The following is a 26,267-nucleotide window of genomic DNA, read 5'->3' on the forward strand; positions in this document are numbered from 1 at the left end:
GCGCTCGTGCTGTAGTTGGTACCTTGAAAGTGCAGCGACATTTTGGTGAGAAAATCGGTAAATCTCTGTATTTGTAAAAGCTGCTGATGGCAAAATGAATACTATGAATCAGATATCAGGATTTATCAGAGTAAATGTCTCATTCTAATTGAATGGCGATGAAGCAGAAGAGGCATACATTTCATGTGGCTATGAAGCGTGCACTTTTTACAGTCAAATTGACCCGCAAAATTCTACAATAAATCCAATAATATAGTAATCAATGGTCTGTAGTAAAAACTTCAGGATTCTCTCTAGAGGAGCATTGTCTAGGGGGCGTGGTTTTCCGTCTAGGGATGGTTGTCAAAAAGAAAATGTATGCAATGACTCCTTTATGAACAAATGTGGTTAATGTATAGAGGGGGTCTTTTAGCGATTTATCAGCGACAGTTGTATTGTATTTTTTAAAATGTAGCAAATACATTGTATATGTCAGGCGGCAGGGACTGAAAATAATATCACGTGACCACAATGGGCGGTCCTCTGACTATGTGGGGGAAAAAAAGCCATTTTCTGGCGCTGCTGCAAAATCTAACGTTAACCGACTCAAAATAATTTACCTGTATCCACGTCGGGCGGTACGGGTGTTTTTCATGTCAAATCAGGTAGGAAGCAAAGAAAGGCATCAATTGTTTTTATTCGCATAATGCGATGCACAGGTACATCAACTCACAAACTGAGGTACTCGGTGTTATGTTTAGATTCTCTCTTGTTCGTTTCTCATATCCAGTCCTGTCACTGAATTTAAGATGGCTGCTTTGTTTCCCACTATCCATCTAAGCATATTTTTCGTCTATCTTTACATAGTTTTTATGAAAATTATCTATAATGCATAAGAACCCACTGGTACAGGAGGGGCTCATTGTGGGTCTTCTCGGTGTTTGGGGTACGTGCCTCATCGTGCACAGGAGGCCCCACTGGGGTAGTCAGGTCTAGACTACAGCAGTTCCAAACGTATTTTGTTAGATTGGTGGATGGGTAATATCTAAAAAACAACCAGGCGGGAAATAATTACTAATAAATGGTCATATACTAGTAGCCATTCTGTGTAGTAGCTATGACACTGGTCCATTACAAGAAGCATAACTGCTTCTAACAAAAACAAGTGATCCATATTATTATAGACAATATCCGTGGACCACATCAATATGTCAGTACACATTTTGTATGTGTAGGCTTTGTGTTTGAAAACAATTCAACTACAGCAGAAAAAGGTCACTAAATGTGTCATGTACTTTAGTGGTTCAAATCTTGCTATCCAATAAATATTCAAAGTCATTCTTTGGCTGATGGTTGTTCTTTTTGCAGATCCTTCCAGATGGATAAAATGCAACCCAGTCGGCTAAAAATCACAGAGCTGAATCCTAACCTGGTATGCCCACTGTGTGTGGGCTACTTCATCGATGCCACAACCATCGTGGAGTGCTTGCACTCATGTAAGTTTCCTAGGGCCACTGCATTATTCTAAATGCATATGGGCTAGACTATATGGCCTATAAACTGATGTAGAAAAGGAACGTAGATTTACAATGCATTTTCTTTTCATAAAAAGTCCTACAGTAAGTCACCTGCTTTAAGTCTGTGTTCTTACTTCAGTCTGCAAGACGTGCATTGTTGCCTTCCTGGAAACCAACAAGTTCTGCCCCAGATGTGATGTGCAAGTACACAAGACGTGTCCACAGCTCAGCATCAGGTTAGTTACATTGCATGTGTGTGTGCGTGCACACGTCTCTCTCGGAGGACTTATGTTATTATCCGTCTATAAGTGCAACCAACATGGTCTTATCTTTAGTAAGTGGCTTTATCATTTGCATATCCTTTCTCAGGTCAGACAAGACTCTACAGGACATTGTATACAAGCTGGTGCCTGGATTATTCAAAGGTAAGACCATATCTCTTGAGTAAGGGGTTTTCTATACAAATACTGAACAAAAAATATAAACGCAACTATTTCAAAGATTTTACTGAGTTACAGTTCATAGAAGGAAATCAGTCAATTTAAATAAATTCATTCGGCCCTAATCTATGGATTTCACATGACTGGGCAGGGGCACAGGCCCACTCACTGGAGAGCCAGGCCGAGCCAATCCGAATAATTTTTTTCCCCAAAAAAGGGCTTTTATTAAAGCCAGAAATACTCCTCAGCACCCCCCCAGGTTGAAGAAGTCGGATATGAAGGTCTTGGGGCTGGCGTGGTTACTCATGATCTGCGGTTGTAAGGCCGGTTGGATGTCCTTTTTTAGGGGGTAGATCAGCTTTAATATTGAAGATAGATTGTGGCTTCTATCGATGTAATTGTCTGCATCATTTCCAAAACCCTATTTAAAAAAAAAAATATATATATATATATATATATATATAGCTGTCATCAAGGCAAAAGGTGGCTACTTTGAGGAATCTCAAATATAAAATATATTTTGATTTGTTAAACACTTTTTTGGTTATTACATGATTCCATATGTATTATTTCATAGTTTTGATGTCTTCACTATTATTCTATATTGTAATGAGTAGGTGTCCAAACTTTTGACTGGTATTGTCTGTATGTATGTGTGTGTGTTTGTATGTATGTGTGTGTGTATATATATATATATATATATATACTCATTACATTATAGAATAATAGTGAAGACATCAAAGCTATATATACAAAACTATATATATATATATACATACATACATACAGTTGAAGTCAGAAGTTTACATACACTTAGGTTGGAGTCGTTAAAACTCATTTTTTTAACCACTCCACACATTTCTTGTTAACAAACTATAGTTTTGGCAAGTCGGTTAGGAATCTACTTTGTGCATGACACAAGTAATGTTTGATGTCATGGCTTTAGAAGCTTCTGATAGGCTAATTGACATAATTTGAGTCAATTGGAGGTGTACCTGTGGATGTATTTCAAGGCCTACCTTCAAACTCCGTGCCTCTGCTTGATATCATAGGAAAATCAAAAGAAATTAGCCAAGACCTCAGAAAAAAAATTGTAGACCTCCACAAGTCTGGTTCATACTTGGGAGCAATTTCCAAACGCCTGATTATACCACGTTCATCTGTACAAACAATAGTACGCAAGTTTAAACACCATGGGACCACGAAGCCGTCATACAGCTCAGGAAGGAGACGCATTCTGTCTCCTAGAGATGAACGTACTTTGGTGCGAAAAGTGCAAATCAATCCCAGAACAACAGCAAAGGACCTTGTGAAGAAGCTGGAGGAAACAGGTACAAAAGTATCTATATCCACAGTAAAACAAGTCCTATATCGACAACCTGAAAGGCTGCTCAGCAAGGAAGAAGCCACTGCTCCAAAACTGCCATAAAAATGCCAGACTATGGTTTGCAACTGAACATGGGGACAAAGATCATACTTTTTGGAGAAATGTCCTCTGGTCTGATGAAACAAAAATAGAACTGTTTGACCATAATGACCATCATTATGTTTGGAGGAAAAGGGGGAGGCTTGCAAGCCGAAGAACACCATCCCGACTGTGAAGGACGGGGGTGGCAGCATCATGTTGTGGTGGTGCTTTGCTGCAGGAGGGACTGGTGTACTTCACAAAATAGATGGCATCATGGGGGAGGAAAATTATGTGGATATATTGAAGCAACATCTCCAGACATCAGTCAGGAAGTTAAAGCTTGGTTGCAAATGGGTCTTCCAAATGGAAAATGACCCCAAGCATACTTCTAAAGTTGTGGCAAAATGGCTTAAGGACAACAAAGTCAAGGTATTGGAGTGGCCATCACAAAGCCCTGACCTCAATCCTATAGAACATTTGTGGGCAGAACTGAAAAAGTGTGTGCGAGCAAGGAGGCCTACAAACCTGACTCAGTTACATCAGCTCTGTCAGGAGGAATGGGCCAAAATTCACCCAACTTATTGTGGGAAGCTTGTGGAAGGCTACCTGAAACGTTTGACCCAAGTTAAACAATTTAAAGGCAATGCTACCAAATACTCATTGAGTTGAGTGTATGTAAACTTCTGACCCACTGGGAATGTGATGAAAGAAATAAAAGCTGAAATAAATCATTCTCTCTACTATTATTCTGACATTTACATTTTTTTTTAAATAAAGTGGTGATCCTAACTGACCTAAACAGGGAATCTTTACTAGGATTAAATGTCAGGAATTGTGAAACTGAGTTTAAATGTATTTGGCTAAGGTGTATGTAAACCTCCGACTTCAACTGTATGTGTATATATATATATAATATGTGTGTGTGTGTGTGTGTGTGTGTGTATATATATATATAGTTGAAGTCAGAGGTTTACTAGCAACCAATAGTATGATATATATATATATAATATACATCTCATACTATTGGTTGCTAGAATAGTGTATAATAATTTTAATTTAACTTTCGCTGTCATTTGTGTATCTGTTCGTAAACCATGTGCAATGGAATCAGTACATCCCTAATCTCTTCCCAACTATTTTGCAATCTGTATGGCACAGCTGTCAATTTTCTGGTCCTTAAATGAAACTGGTATACTTTTTTATCACAATTTTCTTTAACCAATTATGGTCTTTAATGCAGGGCCGACACAGGTTTTTCCCCCTTCCTCTTGCCTCTTCCATTTTTTGCAGTAATGGTGCAATTAGTTGGTTGTAATTTTGGATAGAGCAGACATTTCCATATATTTTTGTTAGCTGCTAGTGTGACTCCACCAGTCCTATTTATGATATCATTTACAAAGATTATACTGTTTACATTTTTTCGCTCAATTTTTATTTGATCAGTTAGTATATTTGAGTTTAACCATAATATTTGTTGTAATATTTGTTCAGTCTTTTCTGGTGGATTAAACTGAAATTGCAACCAACTTTAAGACTTGTTTTAAAAATGGCAATATTTCTTAGATTATTTCATTTTCAAATAACCGAAAGTGAGAGGTTGTAACCTGTTGGATGTACTTCCAAATTCTCTAAAACAACGTATGAGGTGGTTTATGGTAGAGAAATTAACATTAAATTATCTGGCAACAGCTCTGTTGGACATTCCTGCAGTCAGCATGCAAATTGCATGCTCCATCAAAACTTGTGGCATTGTGTTGTGGCCTTTAATTGTCCCCAGCACAAGGTGCACCTGTGTAATGATCATGGTGTTTAATCTGCTTCTTGATATGCCACACCTGTCAGGTATCTTGGCAAATGAGAAATACTCACTAACAGGGATGTAAACAAATGTGGGCGCACAATTTGAGAGAAATACGTTTTTGTGCGTATGGGACATTTTTTATATTTTATTTCAGCTCATGAAAAATGTGACCAACACTTTACATGTTGCATTTATATTTGTGTTCAGTGTATTTTACAAGGAGCATATTTAGTGCTAATTACAGTATAATAAGCCTGTTTGAGACTTTGCCCATGAACAGTTGCCCCCTTTTAATAATTAAAAGCGGACATGTGCCAACGTATTTTTCACTCTGACTTTTTGTTTACATCAGATGAGATGAAACGAAGGCGGGACTTCTACACAAACCAGGAAAACCAACACCTGGAGCCAGGAGAAGTGGTGGAGGAGCCAACTATTATTGCAGAAGATGAAATCATCAGTCTCTCCATTCAGTTCCATGAGAAGAACAAGTAAGTTCTAGAATGTGTGATCTCTTAATCTTTTTCATGCAACCAATTAGATAGGATGTTTCTGTTTCCTGTCGAACAGACCAAATGTGTTACAATAGGGTTGTATCTCTACGTGCTAATACGTTTAACAGAACGCTGGGTAAAAAAAGCATTTCAAAGCAAAGCTATGCTCATCTTAACCCATGCTGTTTTTCCATTTGCTTATAGAAGTGACACACAACCTGTGGATACAGAAGGAGACAATGTGAGTGATTCAACCATAAAATGCTAACCCAATAAATGCCAACGCTAATGTCAATTTGTCATCCACACCATCTAAATGATAATACATTTCATTTAGCATACGCTTTTAAAAACGACTGTCATGCGTGCATGCATTGCAAGCACCATGCTCTACCAACTGAGCCATACAGGACCACATTTTTATAACCTTTCATATTATGTCCTGCCCTTACCCTCTAGTTATAACTCTGTTCTAACCACACGTACTGTTCTCTTCATTTTCAGACCAACAGCAAACGCTTCCTGCAATGCCCGGCAGCCATGACAGTCCTGCACTTAGCCAAGTTCCTGCGTAGCAAGATGGACATTCCAAACACCTTACGGGTAATTTCTACAGGCTGCACAGAACCGCCTCACAACTCCATAGAAAGCCATAGTATACACCAACAACGGCTTTGTCGCAATACTCTATTTTAGTGACAAGCTGCATTCCTATACAGTAGATCATGCATGCTTTCGCCTAGGTAGACTAGCCCTACTATTCCCATCCTTCACACCCTTCTCTTGGACTTGTGTGCTATTCATGTGTAATAGTGCTCTCTACCTTGACAGATTGAAGTGCTGTACGCTGATGAGCCCTTAAAGGACTACTACACGCTGATGGATATTGCCTACATGTATTCTTGGCGACGTGTAAGTGCCAACTGACACACTGGCTATAACAACAACACTGACCAAGCTTCAGTTGTCACTTCCAACTCTAATCCCAACTTCACTAAACATCTACGTTGCTAGGTCCTAGGATCGGAGTGATTTTTCACGTGTCTGGAGAGTTCTCATCTTCTCTCTGTGACTCTTTGCAGAATGGCCCCCTCCCCCTGCAGTACTGGGTCAAGCCCACCCGGAAGCGTCGAAGGCTGTCCCAAGGTGCCGCCCAGGCCCACTCCGACGGCGTCAACACAAGCCCCACCTCTGAGAGCGACTCCCACAGCGACAAGGCCCTGAGCCCAGCTGGTCAGGCCCCCAGAGCCTCCACCCTGCCCAGCCCAGCCCTCCGAGGCCAACCCTCTACCCTTCAGAGCCCCAGCGGTACCACAGGACCCAACGGTACTCAACGGCTCCCTCTAGCCTCCAAGTCAGGGAGCAACGCCCGCAAGGTGAATGTCAACGGCAAAAGCAATGGAGCGGCGACTGAGACTAGGGGAGGGGACAAAGGGGCTGTACCAGCCCCAACCTAAACCTGATACATCTCAGAAACATGGAGAGTGGAACGGAATTGCCCCAAAATGTCAGAGTAGCCCCTCAATGGACCAATGGACAGACAAGGAGAAAATCTGCCAAGAGAGTACTGAGGGAGAGGGCGATTGTGATCAGCAAAAAGACTGTCAAGTGCAGCCAAATAGACATTTAATTTCAATGTGTGTGTGTGTGACTGTGTGTTAGAGTAAAACATACATACAAAATGTACAATATGTATCCAATGTGAGCATTCATGCATACCTGGCCATGTATATAGAGTATCTTTTATACAGGATATTGTAATTGTTTTGTAACTGTATAATATGCAGTCGGTTCAATGATTCCTTCCCTCAATTCTTCAGAATTAATTTGGCTTTAAAATATAAATTGACAAAATGCTGAATGGCATTGCAATGCCAATGTCCATATATATATATATATATATAAATATTAACTAGAAATAAAAAAGCAAGATCTGTCTTCTTGCCGTCAGTCACACTGTATATAATAACTCTGGTGTATGTAGATAGATGCAGTACTTTCTACTGGTAATGGCCCCAATCATCAAGGACAATAGATATGTACGAAAAGTTTGATGCACTTTTCTTTGAAATGCAGATCACAGTATACGAGTACTGAACTTCCCTGTGCTTTGACATTAGAAAAGCCATTATTTATCAAGCCCCAAGCAGCACTACAATTGTCTGAAAAACGTAGCTTACCGTACATGTTTTTCAACATTACATACTGGTACCCGTTCTACTTAGAGAAATTAGCTCAAAGGGAATTGTATATCTGACCATGTTGTATTTTCATACACTTTTGACATTCCCTCAATGTATATTTTGACCATTCAATGATATTATTCTAAAATATCAGCCATATGTGCATGTTTAGGTCATTAAAAAGTTTACTTACTTGGTTTTGAGTTCAGTGTCCCGTTCTGATTAGTTTTGGGGTTATGTTCTTGAGTAGTTCAAATATCAGAACTTGCCAGTGCTCTTGTGATAAGTCTCCATTTGGACCTTTAATACATAGAAATCTGTTAAATTGCTATCAACAACAATTCATGAGTAGCAGAGCTTTAAAGCATGCATTATCATTATGCTGCTATTTAGGAATTTTTAACTTAACTTGATTTTAAGTTGGGATCCATGGCAACTATGTGCCCTCCAAAGAATCTGTGGATTTTCATGACTTCCATGCAGAGGATGCTTTAGGTTGAACCGTTGCATTTCTTCATAAGTGATGTACAAAACAGGTTATAGCATGGCAAAATGTGACCGTAATTAAGAGAAAGTAAAAAATGTATTTGATCATTTTAATTTCAACACAGACAGAATACACCATGGAGGGAATAATACTGTTTTTAGATCTATAAAAATACATCTTAAACAGTTAATCTTACAGCAAGCCTATGATTGTGTTCTATTACAATACTTGATTTTGAGACACAGTCCATCACAATACTTGTGCGTATCATTAGCAGAGCATTAACATTTTAAATATCTGTTTCATCACAATTTCAAACATTTACAGAAGCACCAGTGCATACCACACACAGGGCAATTCCACGGTGACAGAACAATTTTTAACTTTAAAATGTATGCCAAACACAAACCAATGATTGCAAAGAATGAGAAACTGATTCTGTTACCTAACTTTGCATCCGCACTCTAAGTAAATGTGTTTTGTGGAAATTGTTAAAACTAGTTCTTGTGCATAAAGTTGAATGGTTTGATTAACTTTAATCATTGGTTTTTACATTTTAAAGTGAAATATCTGAATCTCAGCATCATTGTGGAATTGCCCCATAACAAGTATCACTTTGCAGATTGCTTATCATAGGATTAATCCTTAATTGAGTTGTTCACAGAGCTCTTATGTCATGCAAATCTTGTATGGATGACAATGGGAGATTTGTTCAAAGCTAGTTCTAAGCCCAGAGTTTCCCATTATATTCTAATGAGGTTCCTAAGGCTGCGTTTAGACAGGTAGCCCAATTCTGATATTTTTTCCACTAATCACAGATCTTTTCACATCAGATCTAAGCATGTCACAGTATGTCAGATATGTATATAAGTCATCTGTTTGCCATTGATCACCCAAGTGCAGAGCTACTTTCTGAACCAGTGAGTCTGGTCCTACATCTTCAGGACCAGAACTCAGAGGACCCACACCTCAGTGAATTGGACAAAAGCATATTCAGTGCCTAGCCATTCAGGAGTCTGTGTTCTCTGGGAGCAGGGCAGACTGGATGAATTCCTGCTTGTGAGTGCCATCGCAGTATGGTGGGTTAGCGGTGTACTTGCAGCCACACAGCCAAGTTTTGGAGTCCTTCTCAGGGATGAAGCGCAGAGGCATCAGGCCCTGGGCTTTAGTCTTGTGGGTTCCATCACAGAAAGGCTAAGACAGAAAGATGGGAGAAACAAGCCAGCGATTGAGAACCTCAAATTCTAAATTAGTTACTGCTGCTAGATTCTGTGGTCTTTACTGAATAATCTGCTGCGTTGGTATGCTAAAGCAAATCTGATCCAATTCCACATTGGGATCATGACAGAGTTCAATGAACATGTTTCATTGAAAGCAGAGTGATGGGCGCATGGTGACCAATGTAAAGCATGATTGTAGTGCCCTCACCTGTTTCTTGCTGTGTCCACAAGTGCACCACGAGTAACGCTTTCCCCCTACAAGCTCCACCTTGAAAGGCTTTTTGGAAGCGATGACAGGCTCACTGGATAGACTGGAGAGCTGGACCTGTAACGATAAGTTTCAGATTTAGGGTAGCAAAACTGATTTCCTTTATGCAAATTCAGTGAATGCATCCTACAAATGCCTGTGTGTGGTCAGCAAACAAGAACATGGAAAATTATATTACGGCAGATAACAATAAATCACTTCCTCCCAATGCTATAGAGTAGGAGTAAATCCTCACCTCACAACATTGTAACCCACCATTTGACTTGCAGGCTACCGTTGCAACATTGTAACCAAAGACAACTTGTTTACATGCAAAAGAGAGGTTGTGTTTTGTAGTTGTTGACCATGTGAAACTTCTTCCTTGAGACTTAATCGTTTGCTTACCTTTGGGGCGGTAATAATCGGCCATGTCCAAGGTTGTATCAAGGTTGCAGAAACTAATTTGCGCACTCTGTCTGACATGATCGTGTTCATATTTGGTTGTGGGTGCGTGCTATTAAGTAGCCTGCGGCTGCTACTCTGTGGTCTGTATATTGTTATTTACAACCAAATAAAGCCTTCAAATTCAACTTATTCATATTAGTGACAGACAATTTGCAACAAAATGAAAATGGCATCAACAACAAACAACCAACGTTAGCTGAACTTGAGATAAGGACGAGCGGAGACTTTGTGTAGCTAACAGCTGGTCATGTAGAGGTGGCTTCCGGAAATCAGTCACGTGAGCCGCTGCATGCGCTTCTCTCCAACCAAGATGCGCAGCATTGAGGGGATTCGATTATCTGGCCCGGTTTACCCCGTTGGAAAGAGTTTCACCGGGTGAAAAGTGAATTAGTTTAGAACTGGAGGTAGCCTGGCGGTTAGAGAGGTGAGCCAGTGCCCCGGAGGGTTGCGAGTTTGAATCTCAGGTCCGACTGGAAAAAATCTGTGAGCTGGCAACCATTGGTTGCTGGCATCTATTTGCCTGCTGTTGTGCCCCTGAGAAAGGCACTTAACCCTCACAACAACAGCTCCCCGAGTGTTCAGTGTGGCTACCACCCCACACCTCTCCAAAACCTGTGTGTTTTTCGGGAGGGGTAGGGTTAAAAGCAGAAGTAAAATTTTGGTTATATTTTTTTTACACATTAACTTAGTTTAAGAACGATCATCATATATCAGCTATATGAACTTGCCCGACGCCAGCATGTTAGACAAATATGAATACAACATATTTTTTTGATTTGTCGCAGTAGGCCTATTTCACTATCATTGCATCATGTCTTGCCTCCAGTTTGAGCTCAGGCTCCTTGATGATTTCCTTTGAACATGAACATGAGCTTTGTTCTATGTAGGCCAAAAGTCACTGTCTTCTTTTAATATCTACATTGCCTGACTGTTTCTCAAAATAATGCATGGTTTAAGGAATAAAAAATAAGAATGACATAATGTGTATTGAAATAGTAGGCTATTATCTATTATCTTATGGACAGTGACAAAACATAAATGCCTTTATCCATTTATCATAAATAAAATGTTTGTCAACAAGTGATTTATGAACAATGAATATAGGCAGTACAGTATAAGGAAGTTAGCTGCTTCATGCCATTTATTTTATTTTATTCATTTTAAACACTTTTTTTCACTGAGCTGACTAGATGCTAGAAGATGACCTTGAAATGTGTGCCATCACAGTAAGGTACATTTTTGGTTAGCTTACAGGCACACAGCATAAGGGTGCTGTCCTTCTCGGGAGTGAAGTGTCGTGGAGAGATGCTGGGTGCTTGAGTCCTGTGAGCACCGTCACAGAAGGGCTGACAGAGAAAGGGTGAGAGAGAGAGAGAGAGAGAGAGAGAGATAGCGAGACTGTCAGAGCTATTGTTTCACTGATTTCATTTGTAAATTATAGCACAGATTACAATCTGAAACATTATTCTCATGTAGAAGACCTAAAAATAGCATATAGGCATAAATCCCCTCTGCTGGAATAGGAAAGGGTTAATACTGCGTACATTTTGGCTCATCAGTCCTAACCCTTCTTTATTATAATTTTTTACATTCAATGCTTTGAACTAGAACTCTGCTACACGACCCGAGCCCGACAGGCCCCGACATTATACATCGGGTTAGTCGGGCCTGTTTTTTCATCAATAACTAGGGTACAGGCTAGAGTCCTGCACAGGCAGGAATTTTAAGCCAAAGTGCTCTTTGAACATTCAATGCCTAACACTCACCTGTTTCTTGCTGTGTCCACATGCACACCAGACGTAGCATTTGCCTCCAGTCACTTTCACCCTGAAAGGCATCTTGGCAGAAACAACTGGCTTTATTGATCTGAGTGGAGCATTGCATCTGAGGAAGTAGTAGTTTAGTCACACAATAATAGAGCATTGCTTAGTCTTGTCATATGACAGAAGTGTTGATCCTGGCACTGAGAACTCATGGTGCAAACTGGTGCAAACTGTAGCAGCCCCCCCCCATTATTATTATTATTTTTTAAATGTCATCTTGAAAGTTGTAATAGTAGAATGCGCAAGGTGACATTTCGAAATTGGATAGTGCATCATCAGTATTCCTCTTGTCATGTCAGTCATTGCATACCTTAGAGAGCTATTTATAACAGAAATGTCCAGATCAACAAGCCCATGTCAGCTAACGTTTTTAAGCTAGGTTTTTTAGTCCAAAGATTTTGTAGTAATGGTCAAGTCACTCAATATTAGATGAATACACATTAGAAATGGCAAAATGTATAGAATTACAAGAAAATTTGCTTTAAAACGGCAAAATAATTATCTGCACCCAATGACAAAATGTGTAGAATTGCAGAAAAAAAGCTTCAAATATGCTAAATGTTCTCTCCTTGGTTTGTGTCATGAACAGTGCTTGTGATAGAAATTGTTGGGGGGGGGGGGGGCATGTTCCCCAATGCTGGAAAGGGGGGCCTGAGTTAAAAAGTTTGGGAACCCCTGCCATGGTGGACAATCTTTTTTGTTCCAACCCTGCACCACGAAAACGTACTAAAATAATGTAACTTGGAATTTAATAGCCTCTTCAGTGGACCTGCCAAATGACTGTTGAACTTTGCTTTAGCTCAACTATTTCATTAAGGATTGAGATGTAATGGCACAATGCTGCTTCACTAATTTAAAAGTTACAATTTATTTATATAGCCCTTCTTACATCAGCTGAAATATCAAAGTGCTGTACAGAAACCCAGCCTAAAACCCCAAACAGCAAACAATGCAGGTGTAGAAGCACGGTGGCTAGGAAAAACTCCCTAGAAAGGCCAGAACCTAGGAAGAAACCTAGAGAGGAAACAGGCTATGAGGGGTGGCCAGTCCTCTTCTGGCTGTGCCGGGTGGAGATTATAACAGAACATGGCCAAGATGTTCAAATGTTCATAAATGACCAGCATGGTCAAATAATAATAATCACAGTAGTTGTCGAGGGTGCAACAAGTCAGCACCTCAGGAGTAAATGTCAGTTGGCTTTTCATAGCCGATCATTGAGAGTATCTCTACCACTCCTGCTGTCTCTAGAGAGTTGAAAACAGCAGGTCTGGGACAGGTAGCACGTCCGGTGAACAGGTCAGGGTTCCATAGCCGCAGGCAGAACAGTTGAAACTGGAGCAGTAGCACGGCCAGGTGGACTGGGGACAGCAAGGAGTCATCATGCCAGGTAGTCTCCGAGAGAGAGAAAGAAAGAGAAAGAGAGAATTAGAGAGAGCATACTTAAATTCACACAGGACACCGGATAAGACAGGAGAAATACTCCAGATATAACAGACTGACCCTAGCCCCCCGACACATAAACTACTGCAGCATAAATACTGGAGGCTGAGACAGGAGGGGTCAGGAGACACTGTGGCCCCATCCGATGATACCCCCGGACAGGGCCAAACAGGCAGGATATAACCCCACCCACTTTGCCAAAGCACAGCCCCCACACCACTAGAGGGATATCTTCAACCACCAACTTACCATCCTGAGACAAGGCCCACAAAGATCTCCGCCACGGCACAACCCAAGGGGGGGCCCAACCCAGTCAGGAAGACCACGCCAGTGACTCAACCCACTCAAGTGACGCACCCCTCCTTTTCACTACCATATGAATGGCATTTCTGTGCCATGGGTGAATAAGGTGTCTTCTCTAATGACTATGCAGGTTTTCTTTGAACAGCTGCCCTTTCTTTATCTACTATGAACAACATACATGTTGGTATTTCATACAGTGCCTTATAATTAGTCTTTAAACGCTAGAATCTAGATTTATATATATTTTTTATTCAAATGCACATGTCAACAGTGATACTTTAATACTCATATTGTCTATTTCAAGTATTTTAGTGAGGCTTTACAGAGAGGCTGGAATCCAGATCGCCACAGAAAGCTGACAAAAGGTGTTATTCTATAACTACTGCACTTGCAGTCAAATCTCACAAGCGACCTACTTACAAAAATGGATTTGCCTTGAGTTTATACATATGCTTGAACTGGTAACAGCTGCAAATAGCCGAGGTTGCCTCAAAATTGCCATGGTCCCATTACGCATTGTTCCTATGATCACGTTTATTCTTCCTGAAGCGGCGCGCGAGCGTCTTTGTAGACGTCCTGGTTTTTAGTAAGGCTGCCTCCTAAGAAAAGTCAGACAAAACAATCTACAGTAGCTTTCACTTCACCCTTTTCACAAAAAAATGAATTAAAAAGACAAGTTAGACCGCCCACAACAAGTATCAACTTCCAAATGGGTTTATATCACCAATGACAATGATTGTTGCGATATTTTGTAACACAGACAGGTAAGCTATTGGCCTATAAATGTAAAAAGACACCCCAGGGCGAGGTCCACTTCCATACAAATCAAAATCAAATCAAATTTTATTAGTCACATACACATGGTTAGCAGATGTTATTGCGAGTGTAGCGAAATGCTTGTGCTTCTAGTTCCAACAATGCAGCAATATCTAACATGTAATCTAACAATTCCACAACAGCAACCTAATACACACACATCTAAGTAAGGAATTGAGTAAGAATATATACATATAACACCGATCCCGAAGAAGTTAAAGTGACTAGTGATGCATTTATTAAAGTGTCCAATGATTTCAAGTCTCTATGTAGGCAGCAACCTCTCTGTGTTAGTGATGGCTGTTTAACAGTGTGATAGCCTTGAGATAGAAGCTCTTTTTCAGTCTCTCGGTCCCACCTTTGATGCACCTGTACTGACCTCACCTTCTGGATGGTAGCGGGGTTAACAGGCAGTGGCTCGGGTGGTTGTTGTCCTTGATTATCTTTTTGGCCTTCCTGTGACATCGGGTACTGTAAGTGTCTTGGAGGGCAGGTAGTTTGCCCCCGGCGATGCGTTGTGCAGACCGCACCACCCTCTGGAGAGCCTTGCGGTTGTGGGCGGTGCAGTTGCCGTACCAGGCGGTGATACAGCCCGACAGGATGCTCTCAATTGTGCATCTGTAAAATTTTGTGAGGGTTTTTGGTGACAAGCCAAATTTCTTCAGCCATCACCAATCATTTACATTTACATTTACATTTAAGTCATTTAGCAGACACTCTTATCCAGAGCGACTTACAAATTGGTGCATTCACCTTATGATATCCAGTGGAACAACCACTTTACAATAGTGCATCTAAATCTTTTAAGGGGGGGGGGGGGGTTAGAAGGATTACTTTATCCTATCCTAGGTATTCCTTAAAGAGGTGGGGTTTCAGGTGTCTCCGGAAGGTGGTGATTGACTCCGCTGACCTGGCGTCGTGAGGGAGTTTGTTCCACCATTGGGGTGCCAGAGCAGCGGGGTGCCAGAGCAGCGAAAAACTAGAATCATAGAGGAAGATAGAGGCCTCTAGTGGCCAAAAGGCTGTTTTAGCATGGGCTGTGCCATTGAGGGTTTAAAATCAAATCAAACTTTATTTGTCACATGCCCTGAATACATGGCCTGAAGTATAGACCTTACCGTGAAATGCTTACTTAAAAGCCCTTAACCAACAGTACAGTTCAAGAATAGTTAAGGAAATATTTACCAAATAAGCTAAAGTAAAAAATTATAAAAAGTAACACAATAAAATAACAATAACAAGGCTATATCCAGGGGGTACCAGTACCGAGTCAGTGTGAGGGGGTACAGGTGAGTTGAGGTAATTTGTACATGTAGGTAGGGGTGAAGTGACTATGCATAGATAATAAACAGTGAGTAGCAGTGTACAAAACAAATGGGGGGGGGGGGGCATTTGATTAATTGCAGTCTTATGGCTTGGGGGTAGAAGTCTAGGAGACTTTTGGTCCTACACTTGGTGCTCCGATACCTCTTGCCGTGCGAAATCAGAGAATTTTCTGACACCGCCTATTGTATAGGTCCTGGATCGCAGGAAGCTTGGCCCCAGTGATGTACTGGGCCGTATGCACTACCCTCTGTAGCATCTTATGGTCAGATGCCGAGCAGTTGCCATACCAGGCGGTGATGCAACCGGTCAGGATGCTCTCGATGGTGCTGTCACGTTTTAAGGTAAGACCCAGATGCAGACTGTGTCGAAGTAACAATGTTTATTACAACAACAGGGGAAAAGGTACAGGATGGCAGTCAGGCTCAGGGTCAGGTCAGGCAGAGGTCGGTAATCCAGATTAGTGAGGCAAAGGTACAGGAGGGTAGACAGGCTCAGGGTCAGGACAGGTAGAAGGGTCAAAGCCGGGAAAAACTAGAAAACAGGAACTAAGACAGGAGCAAGGGGAAAAACGCTGGTAGGTTCTACGAACAAAACGAACTGGCAACAGACAAACAGAGAACACAGGTATAAATACACAGGGGATGATGGTGAAGATGGGCAACACCTGGAGGGGGGTGGAGAAACACACAAAGACAGGTGAAACAGATCAGGGCGTGACAGGTGCAGATGTCAAACTTTTTGAGGATCTGGGGACCCATGCCAAATCTTTTCAGTCTCCTGAGGGGAAAAGGTTTTGTCATGCCCTCTTCAAAACTGTCTTGGTGTGTTTGGACCATGATAATTCGTTGGTGATGTGGACACCAAGGAACTTGAAATTCTCGACCCGCTCCACTACAGCCCCGTCGATGTTAATGGGGGCCTGTTTGGCCCGCCTTTTCCTGTAGTCAACAATCAGCTCCTTTGTCTTGCTCACATTGAGGGAGAGGTTGTTTTCCTGTCTCTTTGTCTCTTTCCACCATACTTCCAGCATTTTAAAGTAGTCAAATTAGTCAACTGGGTGGGGATTCCTATGGGTTGTAGCCACGATGGCGCTGCCCATGCTGTCACAGACGCTACAATGGTACAGATATAAAGAGGAGTCCTCTATCCAGGGGTGAAAGTAGAATTAATTATATGTGCAAACATGTTTATGGGCCTAATCATAGAATTACATATAGATTCCCTTTTAATTCAATAGGATTTCTGTGGGCCTAGTCGTAAATAATTGTAATTTCATTTTTAAAATGTATTAACTTTATTGTGGAATAAACACAACCAGTTATGATGTTTTCATCTGATTGTCAAATAATCACTTCAAAGAGCTCCTTTACTAGGCTACCTGTGCAAGTTCATCCACTTGTAAAATATTTCCAGCCTCCAAACAGTGGTGAATGGAAAGAGACACCTGTTACACAAAACACCAAAAAGTGTAATGAGATTTGGCAATTTCCATTAGGCCAGAACTGTCCGCGAGCGTCTCTGTGTCGGCCACTCATCTCTACCTTTGCAAAATTTCAGTATTCATATCTAACCACATCACATTTTGGATTGTAGGCTATACCGCCCATTTTCAAGTCCATTCACTCATTTTTGCTCATGTTTTACCGATATGGCCTTTCCCCACTATTTATTTTGTCGGGACCATACCGCCTTACTTTCACCTCTATCTATCTCTATGTCACCAATCCTTCATGTCTTCTTGTACAGTGTTTTGACTGGTTCATGACACTGTTATTGTTACAGATTCCCCTGGTTTTGAGTTTTTTAACTTCATGCAGCTCACTCCACCCATCCCCTGGCGGTGCCAGAGAGACTAGGCCAGGGACATGTGGGTACGCAGATCCGGGAGCAATTGCAGGCCCTCAGGATGAATTCAGATTTTTCAGATTTTTTTGTGTCTCCTACTTCCATCAAAGTGGCCCATCCCTGGACTAGGGGGATCATAAACTGTCTCCCCAAACTACTAATTTATCTTGTGCTATTACTCAGAACCACATCCATCTCATACGTATGTCCTCTGGAAATAACAGTTTCTATTGTGTGTAACTCTCTGTGAGGTTGCCTTATTCCTCTGACTGGAAAATGTGTCAGTGCGTCACAGGCCAGCCCAACTGGAGAGCCGCTCTCTTTCAGTTATGACTGTTCATAACACTGTTATAACTGGTTCATGAAGGCATTATGACAGGCTGCTTCAAGTTAGTGATGCACACAATAAGGACTTTGTCAATGTTGCAGTCTGTAAATAAAGCTTTGAAACCAAGAGAACATGCAAATCAACTCAGTAAAATACATTTATTGACAGTAAAAGTTCAGTCGTCTTAATTGTACCTTTTTAATTTTTACACAAAAATATCAAAATACTTTACAGGGGCATTAAGTCTGAATATTGGCAAATTCATTGTTGATTAATTCTCTCAAACAAATACACTGTACATTGACAACAATGCTTGTCTTTTCTCAAATGCAGTGCTCAATTTAAATTTCATAAAACATTTTTTGAGAACAATGCATTTAAAAACTATGCGTAGTCTAACTTGGTATTTAGCTACTGATTTGCGAGACTTAACTGCATTTCATGCATTTTATGTCCCAAGAAGTTAGTTCCATTTTCATCAAACTTCATTGAGAGAGAGGTGCTTAAATATGCTGTATTACATAACAGATACACATAACGACATACATACATAACAACATGGATTATCTTGGTTACCCAACTTCAAAGCTTAGAAAATGAATGTGTCTATACACAAACACATTTAAGTATACAATTTGTACTCAAACAATAAAAAACAACAAAAGTATATTAAAAAAATGATTTACATTTCATTGGGCCAAATCGCCCCAGTGCAACATGGGAAAGATTCCCTTTCAAGATTCCTTCGCAGTACTCTTTCAGTCAAAAACAATCTCTTCGACATGTTCTTTCCTAGATTTTTACCTTAATCGTACAACAACTCATAAGGACGTACTTGTTCAACCGCAGACCTCCTTTGGAAGTCCTGTCAATATGGAGGAATAGGCTCATGTGTTATCAACGTTAACATTCTCCTATAGTCTCGTTGGTACAGTATTTTACCAACTAACATAGTCGCTTGAAAGTTCCTCACTGACAACTAACTACAAAAAACAGAACAGTTCCAATACTTACCGACATCACATGTACGGGAGGTCAATATCGAGGTTGCAAACAGAAAACCAATACACATTTGGAAATGACCTTTGACCATAGTTAAATTAGGAAATGATAAAATAAGATGAGTAACGAACACCACAAAGGAAAAATATTATTCCAGTCTAACAGTGAGTTAAAAGACCTGGGAGAACGGCCAATGATAATAGATTAGCTTGATCCCAGCACAGAAGGACCTGTTATTATGTGCCACACAAGAAAGTAGATGCAGCAGGCAGTAAAGAAAGTTACATATTAGAGTCTCCGAGTTGCCTATGTGTTCTGAATGGTAACATTTGTGACTTGGCATCATGATCTCAGTAGTAAGACATACTGTAGACATAATGGTGTTACTAGAATGACGTAACAGATGTCATAGGCAGTCGTATCATAACAGATGAAGTCACCTGATGACAATTGATTCAACACTGACCTGACGAAAGCAATAAGAGTTTGAGTCACAATTGTATAAGAACATAGTCACAAATACCATGACTGCTATGTCATTACTATGACAGCCTTTTATAGATCTTACGACCAAGTAAAGTGATACCATCTAACATGGGATGTTGCTTGTTAGTTCTTCTAAGAAACAGAACAATGAGCAGCATCTTAAGACACAATTACAGATGATTTGAGACTTACCAATAAACATATTTTCATTGTACAATTGTTGACATGATCACCGTTGCCTATCAATAGTATAAATGGTAAGATTGAAAAGAGTGCTTGCGCCTAAATCTGAAATAACGGTAAATGTAACCAGAACAAAAACTAGATTAAGAAATGGAGAAGAGAAAAGAAGCTGCCTTTTGGCTGTTATGGGTGTGTTGATTTTCCTCAGTAACTCTAGCGTTATTTTAAGGCATTGACAACTATACAGTATTGCTAAAAGAACAACTCGTTTTCCGGGCATCAAAAGAACAATATGTACAACCGAAACAAATAAGAAAACACTAACACTTCAGGATAGAGTGCAAAATATTCATACTAATCCATCACTAACTTGTCAGTTCCAAGTAGCCTAGAAACAGTAAGTACCAAATGTCCCTTATTAGGTTCTATATCAGCAAAGTACACATGGGTTGAGGAAACAAAAATATGAATTTCTTACATATTTACTTTGACAATATTCAAATGTTTGGTTTCGTTGGATTAATCTCGGCAGTGGCACACATATTGAACATCATACATTCTCTCTAAATTCTCAGGGGTGGACTGAGGCATAGTTAGCATTCTACACTGTCAATGCCAGTCCCCAGATCATTTGGTGCCAGTCTGTAGCTGTGACATTTAATAGGGTAGAATAGGAATAGCATAGTTGTACAATATATGGGAGGGAAGACAATGAAAGGAAGACAGACCTTGAGGAAGACAGTTGATGTTTAGAGAGGTGTCAGACAGTTTGTCCTCAACAAGGATGTTTGGAGGGATACATACATTGGTTCCACAGGGGTATAATTGCTTAAGTGGAGGGTCAGTGCTTCAGTAAAGTTATGGCCTAAGGACACTTTGGCCCAAAACACTCACACCCAAATTCCAAGTCGACACTTAGCCCTACCCATAGGCACTCCAGTAGATCTAAAAGGATTGGATAGGTTTAAAGTTATAAGGTCATTGATTTACCTTGTCTTCTGATTGGCTAGGTGGAATAGTCATCATATTGTTTACGCCCATCTAATCATTTCAGATCTCAGGAAGTGCCTTGAGAGTAGCGGCTAGGGGTTGACTTGGAATTGATCACCAGAGTCCAATTTCTATGCTGGACCCCAATACTCTCCACATTTACAGTCAGGACTCCAGAGTCTCTGGCTCTGCTACAAGAGCGAACCCAATTGGTCTAGCTAACAGATTAGTGCAATTCAATTACAGACCACTGTATTCATGCTCTCTGAAAGCTGCCTACACACGTACAGACCTAGAAGAAAAAAACGTTCTCATATAAAAGGAATTCAATGCATTAAAAAAAACATAACCGTTTAAATGGAATCCATTATACATTCATAAAAGAGGGGGAAAGACAGAGATGATAGAAGACAGAGAGTTCAAGAGTCTTTCAGGTGGAGATTAAAGGTGACATTAGTTTCTGGATGGAACAGCTCAATTACTTTCCTTTCCCCTGTTATAGCTGCTGTTATAGCTGCTGTTACAGCTGCAACAGTTCAGACATGAAGATGACATGTCAGCCATTCTTGTCTCCGCCCTTCTCTCCCACCCCCTGAAATCAAACACATTTAAAACTGACCTGTGAGTTTAGATGTTCGGCCCACACATACATTTATCAACATTGATGGAGTATACAGCTACAGTATATCATCAGGTTTAACAGCGTTACGAAGCAAGTCAACCTCCTAGAAAGCAGTTCATTTTTTAAAGCTTCAGTTGATCAAGAATTGACCTATACAATGGTCTATTCAAATAAGGAGTCTCGAACAACTGCATATCGACACTCACCCCGGGCTTGTGAAGTGCATTATCCTGCAGGCCGAAGAGGGGGTGTCCCTGGCCACCCTGCAGTGGCGAGGCCCCCAGGTTGGGGGACTGGGAAGTGGGGGTGGAGGTGAGGGCCCCGGTTAGCGTGAGTCGCTGTAGCTCCCTCTGCCGCTGCTGCTGCAGCATCTGATAGACCACCACCTGCTGCTCCTGAGACACACACAGCCCAAGAGATAAGGTACTTGAAAATGTGTAGTGATATGCACATCCAAAATTAATCCAACGGTGCTGGGCCAAAAAAAGACTGCAGCATATACTGTATGCTGTTTTTTTTCTCCATTTATTTTTTGGGACCAAAATAAACCTGGCCATGGTCACACTCATTGAATAATTAGGGGTTAACAGCCAAGCAGATTGTTCACTTTTTTATCATTTGGCACTAGAGGCCATGAGCAACTTGGGCAAAAATTGTCCTATAAACCGTCACAGTCATATCCACCGCCCCATTTGACCTAGAGTCTTGAAACTTTGTATGTAGAGTTCCTTCAGAAAGGATTCACACCCCTTGATTTTTTCAACATTTTGTTGTGTTACAGCCCAAATTTAAAATGGATTAAATTGAGATTTTGTGTCACAGGCTTACACACAATACCCCACAACGTCAAAGTGAAATTATGTTTTTAGAAATGTTTACAAATGAATTAAAAATGAAAAGCAGAAATGTCTTGAGTCAAGTATTTAACCCCTTTGTTATGGCAAGCCTAAATAAGTTCAGTAGTAAAAAGTTGCTCAACAAGTCACATAATACATTGCATGGACTAATAATAGTGTTTAAGATGTTTTTGAATGACTACCTCATCCCCACACATACAATTAATTGTAAGGTCCCTCAGTTGAGCAGTGAATTTCAAACACCACAAACACTAGGGAGGTTTTCCAATGCTTGGCAAAGAAGGGCCACCTATTGGTAGATGAGTAAAAAAAAAGAAGCAGACATTGAATATCCCTGTGAGTATGGTGAAGTTATTAATTACACTTTGGATGGTGTATCAATACACCCAGTCACTACAAAGATACAGGCGTCCTTCCTAACTCAGTTGCAGGAGAGTAAGGAAACCGCTCAGGGAAAAGAAGAAAGACTGTAAAGAGTAAACATATTCCAAAACATGCATCCTGTTTGCACTAAGACACTAAAGTAAAACTGCAAAGAAATGTACTTCATGTCTTGAATACAAAGTGTTATGTTTTGGCAAATCCAACACAACACATCACTGAGTACCGGTCTGCTTTCCAATAGAAACTGTGAGACAAATTGACCTTTCAACTGGACAATAACCTAAAACGCAAGGCCAAATACAGTTGAAGTCGGAAGTTTACGTACACCTTAGCCAAATACATTTAAACTCAGTTTTTCACAATTCTTGACATTTAATCCTCGTAAAATCCTAGCCATTTTGCCACAACTTTGGAAGTATGCTTGGGGTCATTGTCCATTTGGAAGACCCGTTTGCGACCAAGCTTTAACTTCCTGACTGATGTCTGGCGATGTTGCTTCAATATATACACATCATTTTCCTCCCTCATGATGCCATCTATTTTGTGAAGTGCACCAGTCCCTCCTGCAGCAAAGCACCCCCACAACATGATGCTGCCACACCCGTGCTTCACGGTTGGGATGGTGTTCTTCGGCTTGCAAGCCTCCCCCTTTTTCCTCCAAACATAATGATGGTCATTATAGCCAAACTGTTCTATTTTTGTTACATCAGGGTTTTGTCCAACATGTCTCCGGACCAACTCACTGCCACAGTCATACTCTGGACCTAGATTTGTCCTATGGAATAAATGTTGTGGATCTTAATGTTTTTCCTCATAGTCCTGGACTATCGGACCACCATTTTATTACGTTTGCAATCGCAACAAATAATCTGCTCAGACCCCAACCAAGGATCATCAAAAGTCGTGCTATACATTCTCAGACAACCCAAAGATTCCTTGATGCCCTTCCAGAGTCCCTCTGCCTACCCAAGGACGTCAGAGGACAAAAATCAGTTAACCACCTAACTGAGGAACTCAATTTAAATTTGCGCAATACCCTAGATGCAGTCGCACCCCTAAAAACTAAAAACATTTGTCATAAGAAACTAGCTCCCTGGTATACAGAAAATACCCGAGCTCTGAAGCAAGCTTTCAGAAAATTGGAATGGAAATGGCGCCACACCAAACTGGAAGTATTCCGACTAGCTTGGAAAGACTGTACCGTGCAGTATCGAAGAGCCCTCTCTGCTGCTCGATCATCCTATTTTTCCAACTTAATTGAGGAAAATAAGAACAATCCAACATTTATTTTTGATACTGTTGCAAAGCTAATTAAAAAGCAGCATTCCCCAAGAGAGGATGGCTTTCACTTCAGCAGTAATAAATTCACGAACTTCTTTGAGGAAAAGATCATGATCATTAGAAAGCAAATTACGGACTCCTCTTTAAATCTGCATATTCCTCCAAAGCTCAGTTGTCCTGAGTCTACACAACTCTGCCAGGACCTAGGATCAAGGGAGACACTCAAGTGTTTTAGTACTATATCTCTTGACACAATGATGAAAATAATCATGGCCTCTAAACCTTCAAGCTGCATACTGGACCCTATTCCAACTAAACTACTGAAAGAGCTGCTTCCTGTGCTTGGCCCTCCTATGTTGAACATAATAAATGGCTCTCTATCCACCTGATGTGTACCAAACTCACTAAAAGTGGCAGTAAAGCCTCTCTTGAAAAGCCAAACCTTGACCCAGAAAATATAAAAAACTATCGGCCTATATCGAATCTCCCATTCCTCTCAATTATTTTTGAAAAAGCTGTTGCACAGCAACTCACTGCCTTCCTGGAGACAAACCATGTATACGAAATGCCTCAGTCTGGTTTTAGACCCCATCATAGCTCTGAGACTGCACTTGTGATGGTGGTAAATGACCTTTTTAATGGCGTCAGACTGAGGCTCTGCATCTGTCCTTGTGCTCCTAGACCTTAGTGCTGCTTTTGATACCATCGATCACCACATTCTTTTGGAGAGATTGGAAACCCAAATTGGTCTACACGGACAAGTTCTGGCCTGGTTGAGATCTTATCTGTCGGAAAGATATCAGGTTGTCTCTGTGGATGGTTTGTCCTCTGACAAATCAACTGTAAATTTCCGTGTTCCTCAAGGTCCGTTTAAGGACCACAATTGTTTTCACTATATATTTTACCTCTTGGGGATGTCCTTCGAAAACATAATGTTAACTTTCACTGCTATGCGGATGACACACAGCTGTACATTTCAATGAAACTGTCACGACTTCCGCCGAAGTCGGCTCCTCTCCTTGTGCGTTCGGCGATCGACATCACCGGCTTTCTAGCCATCGCCGCTCCATTTTTCATATATCCATTTGTCTTGTCTTGTTTCCATACACACCTGGTTTTCATTTCCCCAATTGTATTTAACCCTCTGTTCCCATCATGTTTTGTGTGTAATTGTTTCATGTTGCTGTGGTGTCTTTTTACGCGCTTTACTTTTGTTATGTTCTGTGTTTTTGAGCGCATTTTATTTATGTTATGCTCTCGCTTTGGAACTTTAATAAAGTGCCCCTGTTTACATCACGCTACTCTCCTGCACCTGACTTCGCCTCTTTTACACACGCTGACAGAAATATGGTGAAGCCCCAAAATTGCCCTCGCTGGAAGCCTGTGTTTCAGACATAAGGAAGTGGATGGCTGCAAACTTTGTACTTTTAAACTCGGACAAAACAGAGATGCTTGTTCTAGGTCCCAAGAAACAAAGAGATCTTCTGTTGAATCTGACAATTAATCTTTATGGTTGTACAGCCGTCTCAAATAAAACTGAAGGACCTCGGCGTTACTCTGGACCCTGATCTGTCTTTTGACGAACATATCAAGACTGTTTCAAGGACAGCTTTTTTCCATCTACGTAACATTGCAAAAGTCAGACATTTTCTGTCCAAAAATGATGCAGAAAAATTAATCCATGCTTTTGTTACTTCTAGTTTAGACTACTGCAATGCTTTAATTTCCGGCTACCCGGATAAAGCACTAAATAAACTTCAGTTAGTGCTAAATACGGCTGCTAGAATCCTGACTAGAACAAAAAAAGTTGACCATATTACTCCAGTGCTAGCCTCCCTACACTGGCTTCCTGTTAAGGCAAGGGCTGATTTCAAGGTTTTACTGTTAACCTACAAAGCATTACATGGGCTTGCTCCTACCTATTTTCCGATTTGGTCCTGCCGTACATACCTACACGTATGCTACGGTCACAAGACGCAGGCCTCCTAATTGTCCCTAGAATTTCTAAGCAAACAGCTGGAGGCAGGGCTTTCTGCTATAGAGCTCCATTTTTATGGAATGGTCTGCCTACCCATGTGAGGGACGCAGACTCGGTCGGTCTCAACCTTTAAGCCTTTATTGAAGACTCATCTCTTCAGTAGGTCCTATGATTGAGTGTAGTCTGGCCCAGGAGTGTGAAGGTGAATGGAAAGGCACTGGAGCAACGGACCGCCCTTGCTGTCTCTGCCTGGCCGGTTCCCCTCTCTCCACTGGGATTCTCTGCCTCTAACCCTATTACAGGGGCTGAGTCACTGGCTTACTGGTGCTCTTCCATGCCGTCCCTAGGAGGGGTGCGTCACT

General features: G+C 40.9%; 3 protein-coding genes across 3 annotated transcripts in view; 1 reads left to right on the forward strand and 2 right to left on the reverse strand.

Moving 5' to 3' along the window:
• Nucleotides 1–530: 530 nt before the first annotated feature.
• LOC120066172 (polycomb complex protein BMI-1-like) lies at nucleotides 531–8,019 on the forward strand. Its single transcript, XM_039017348.1, has 9 exons — nucleotides 531–644; nucleotides 1,348–1,475; nucleotides 1,636–1,732; nucleotides 1,866–1,921; nucleotides 5,498–5,636; nucleotides 5,844–5,880; nucleotides 6,144–6,242; nucleotides 6,471–6,551; nucleotides 6,722–8,019. The coding sequence occupies exons 2-9, from the start codon at nucleotides 1,358–1,360 to the stop codon at nucleotides 7,094–7,096; spliced, it is 1,002 nt and encodes a 333-aa protein (XP_038873276.1). The 5' UTR covers nucleotides 531–644; nucleotides 1,348–1,357; the 3' UTR covers nucleotides 7,097–8,019.
• A 385-nt stretch (nucleotides 8,020–8,404) lies between these two features.
• Nucleotides 8,405–10,500, reverse strand: LOC120066178 (CDGSH iron-sulfur domain-containing protein 3, mitochondrial-like). The gene is made up of 3 exons (XM_039017361.1): nucleotides 10,182–10,500; nucleotides 9,738–9,854; nucleotides 8,405–9,503 (listed from the first exon to the last, which is right to left on the reverse strand). The coding sequence occupies exons 1-3, from the start codon at nucleotides 10,269–10,271 to the stop codon at nucleotides 9,318–9,320; spliced, it is 393 nt and encodes a 130-aa protein (XP_038873289.1). The 5' UTR covers nucleotides 10,272–10,500; the 3' UTR covers nucleotides 8,405–9,317.
• A 7,766-nt stretch (nucleotides 10,501–18,266) lies between these two features.
• The window catches only part of LOC120022783 (protein AF-17-like), a 29,513-nt gene continuing 21,512 nt past the window's right edge, over nucleotides 18,267–26,267 (reverse strand). Inside the window, exon 18 of the mRNA XM_038966783.1 lies at nucleotides 18,267–21,800. Within this exon, the coding sequence (XP_038822711.1) occupies nucleotides 21,731–21,800 (70 nt within the window). The 3' untranslated portion in view covers nucleotides 18,267–21,730. The remainder of the gene's footprint in view (nucleotides 21,801–26,267) is intronic.

Source organism: Salvelinus namaycush, chromosome 2 (genome assembly GCF_016432855.1).
Source record: "Salvelinus namaycush isolate Seneca chromosome 2, SaNama_1.0, whole genome shotgun sequence".
In the NCBI taxonomy this organism is placed as follows: Eukaryota; Metazoa; Chordata; class Actinopteri; order Salmoniformes; family Salmonidae; genus Salvelinus; species Salvelinus namaycush.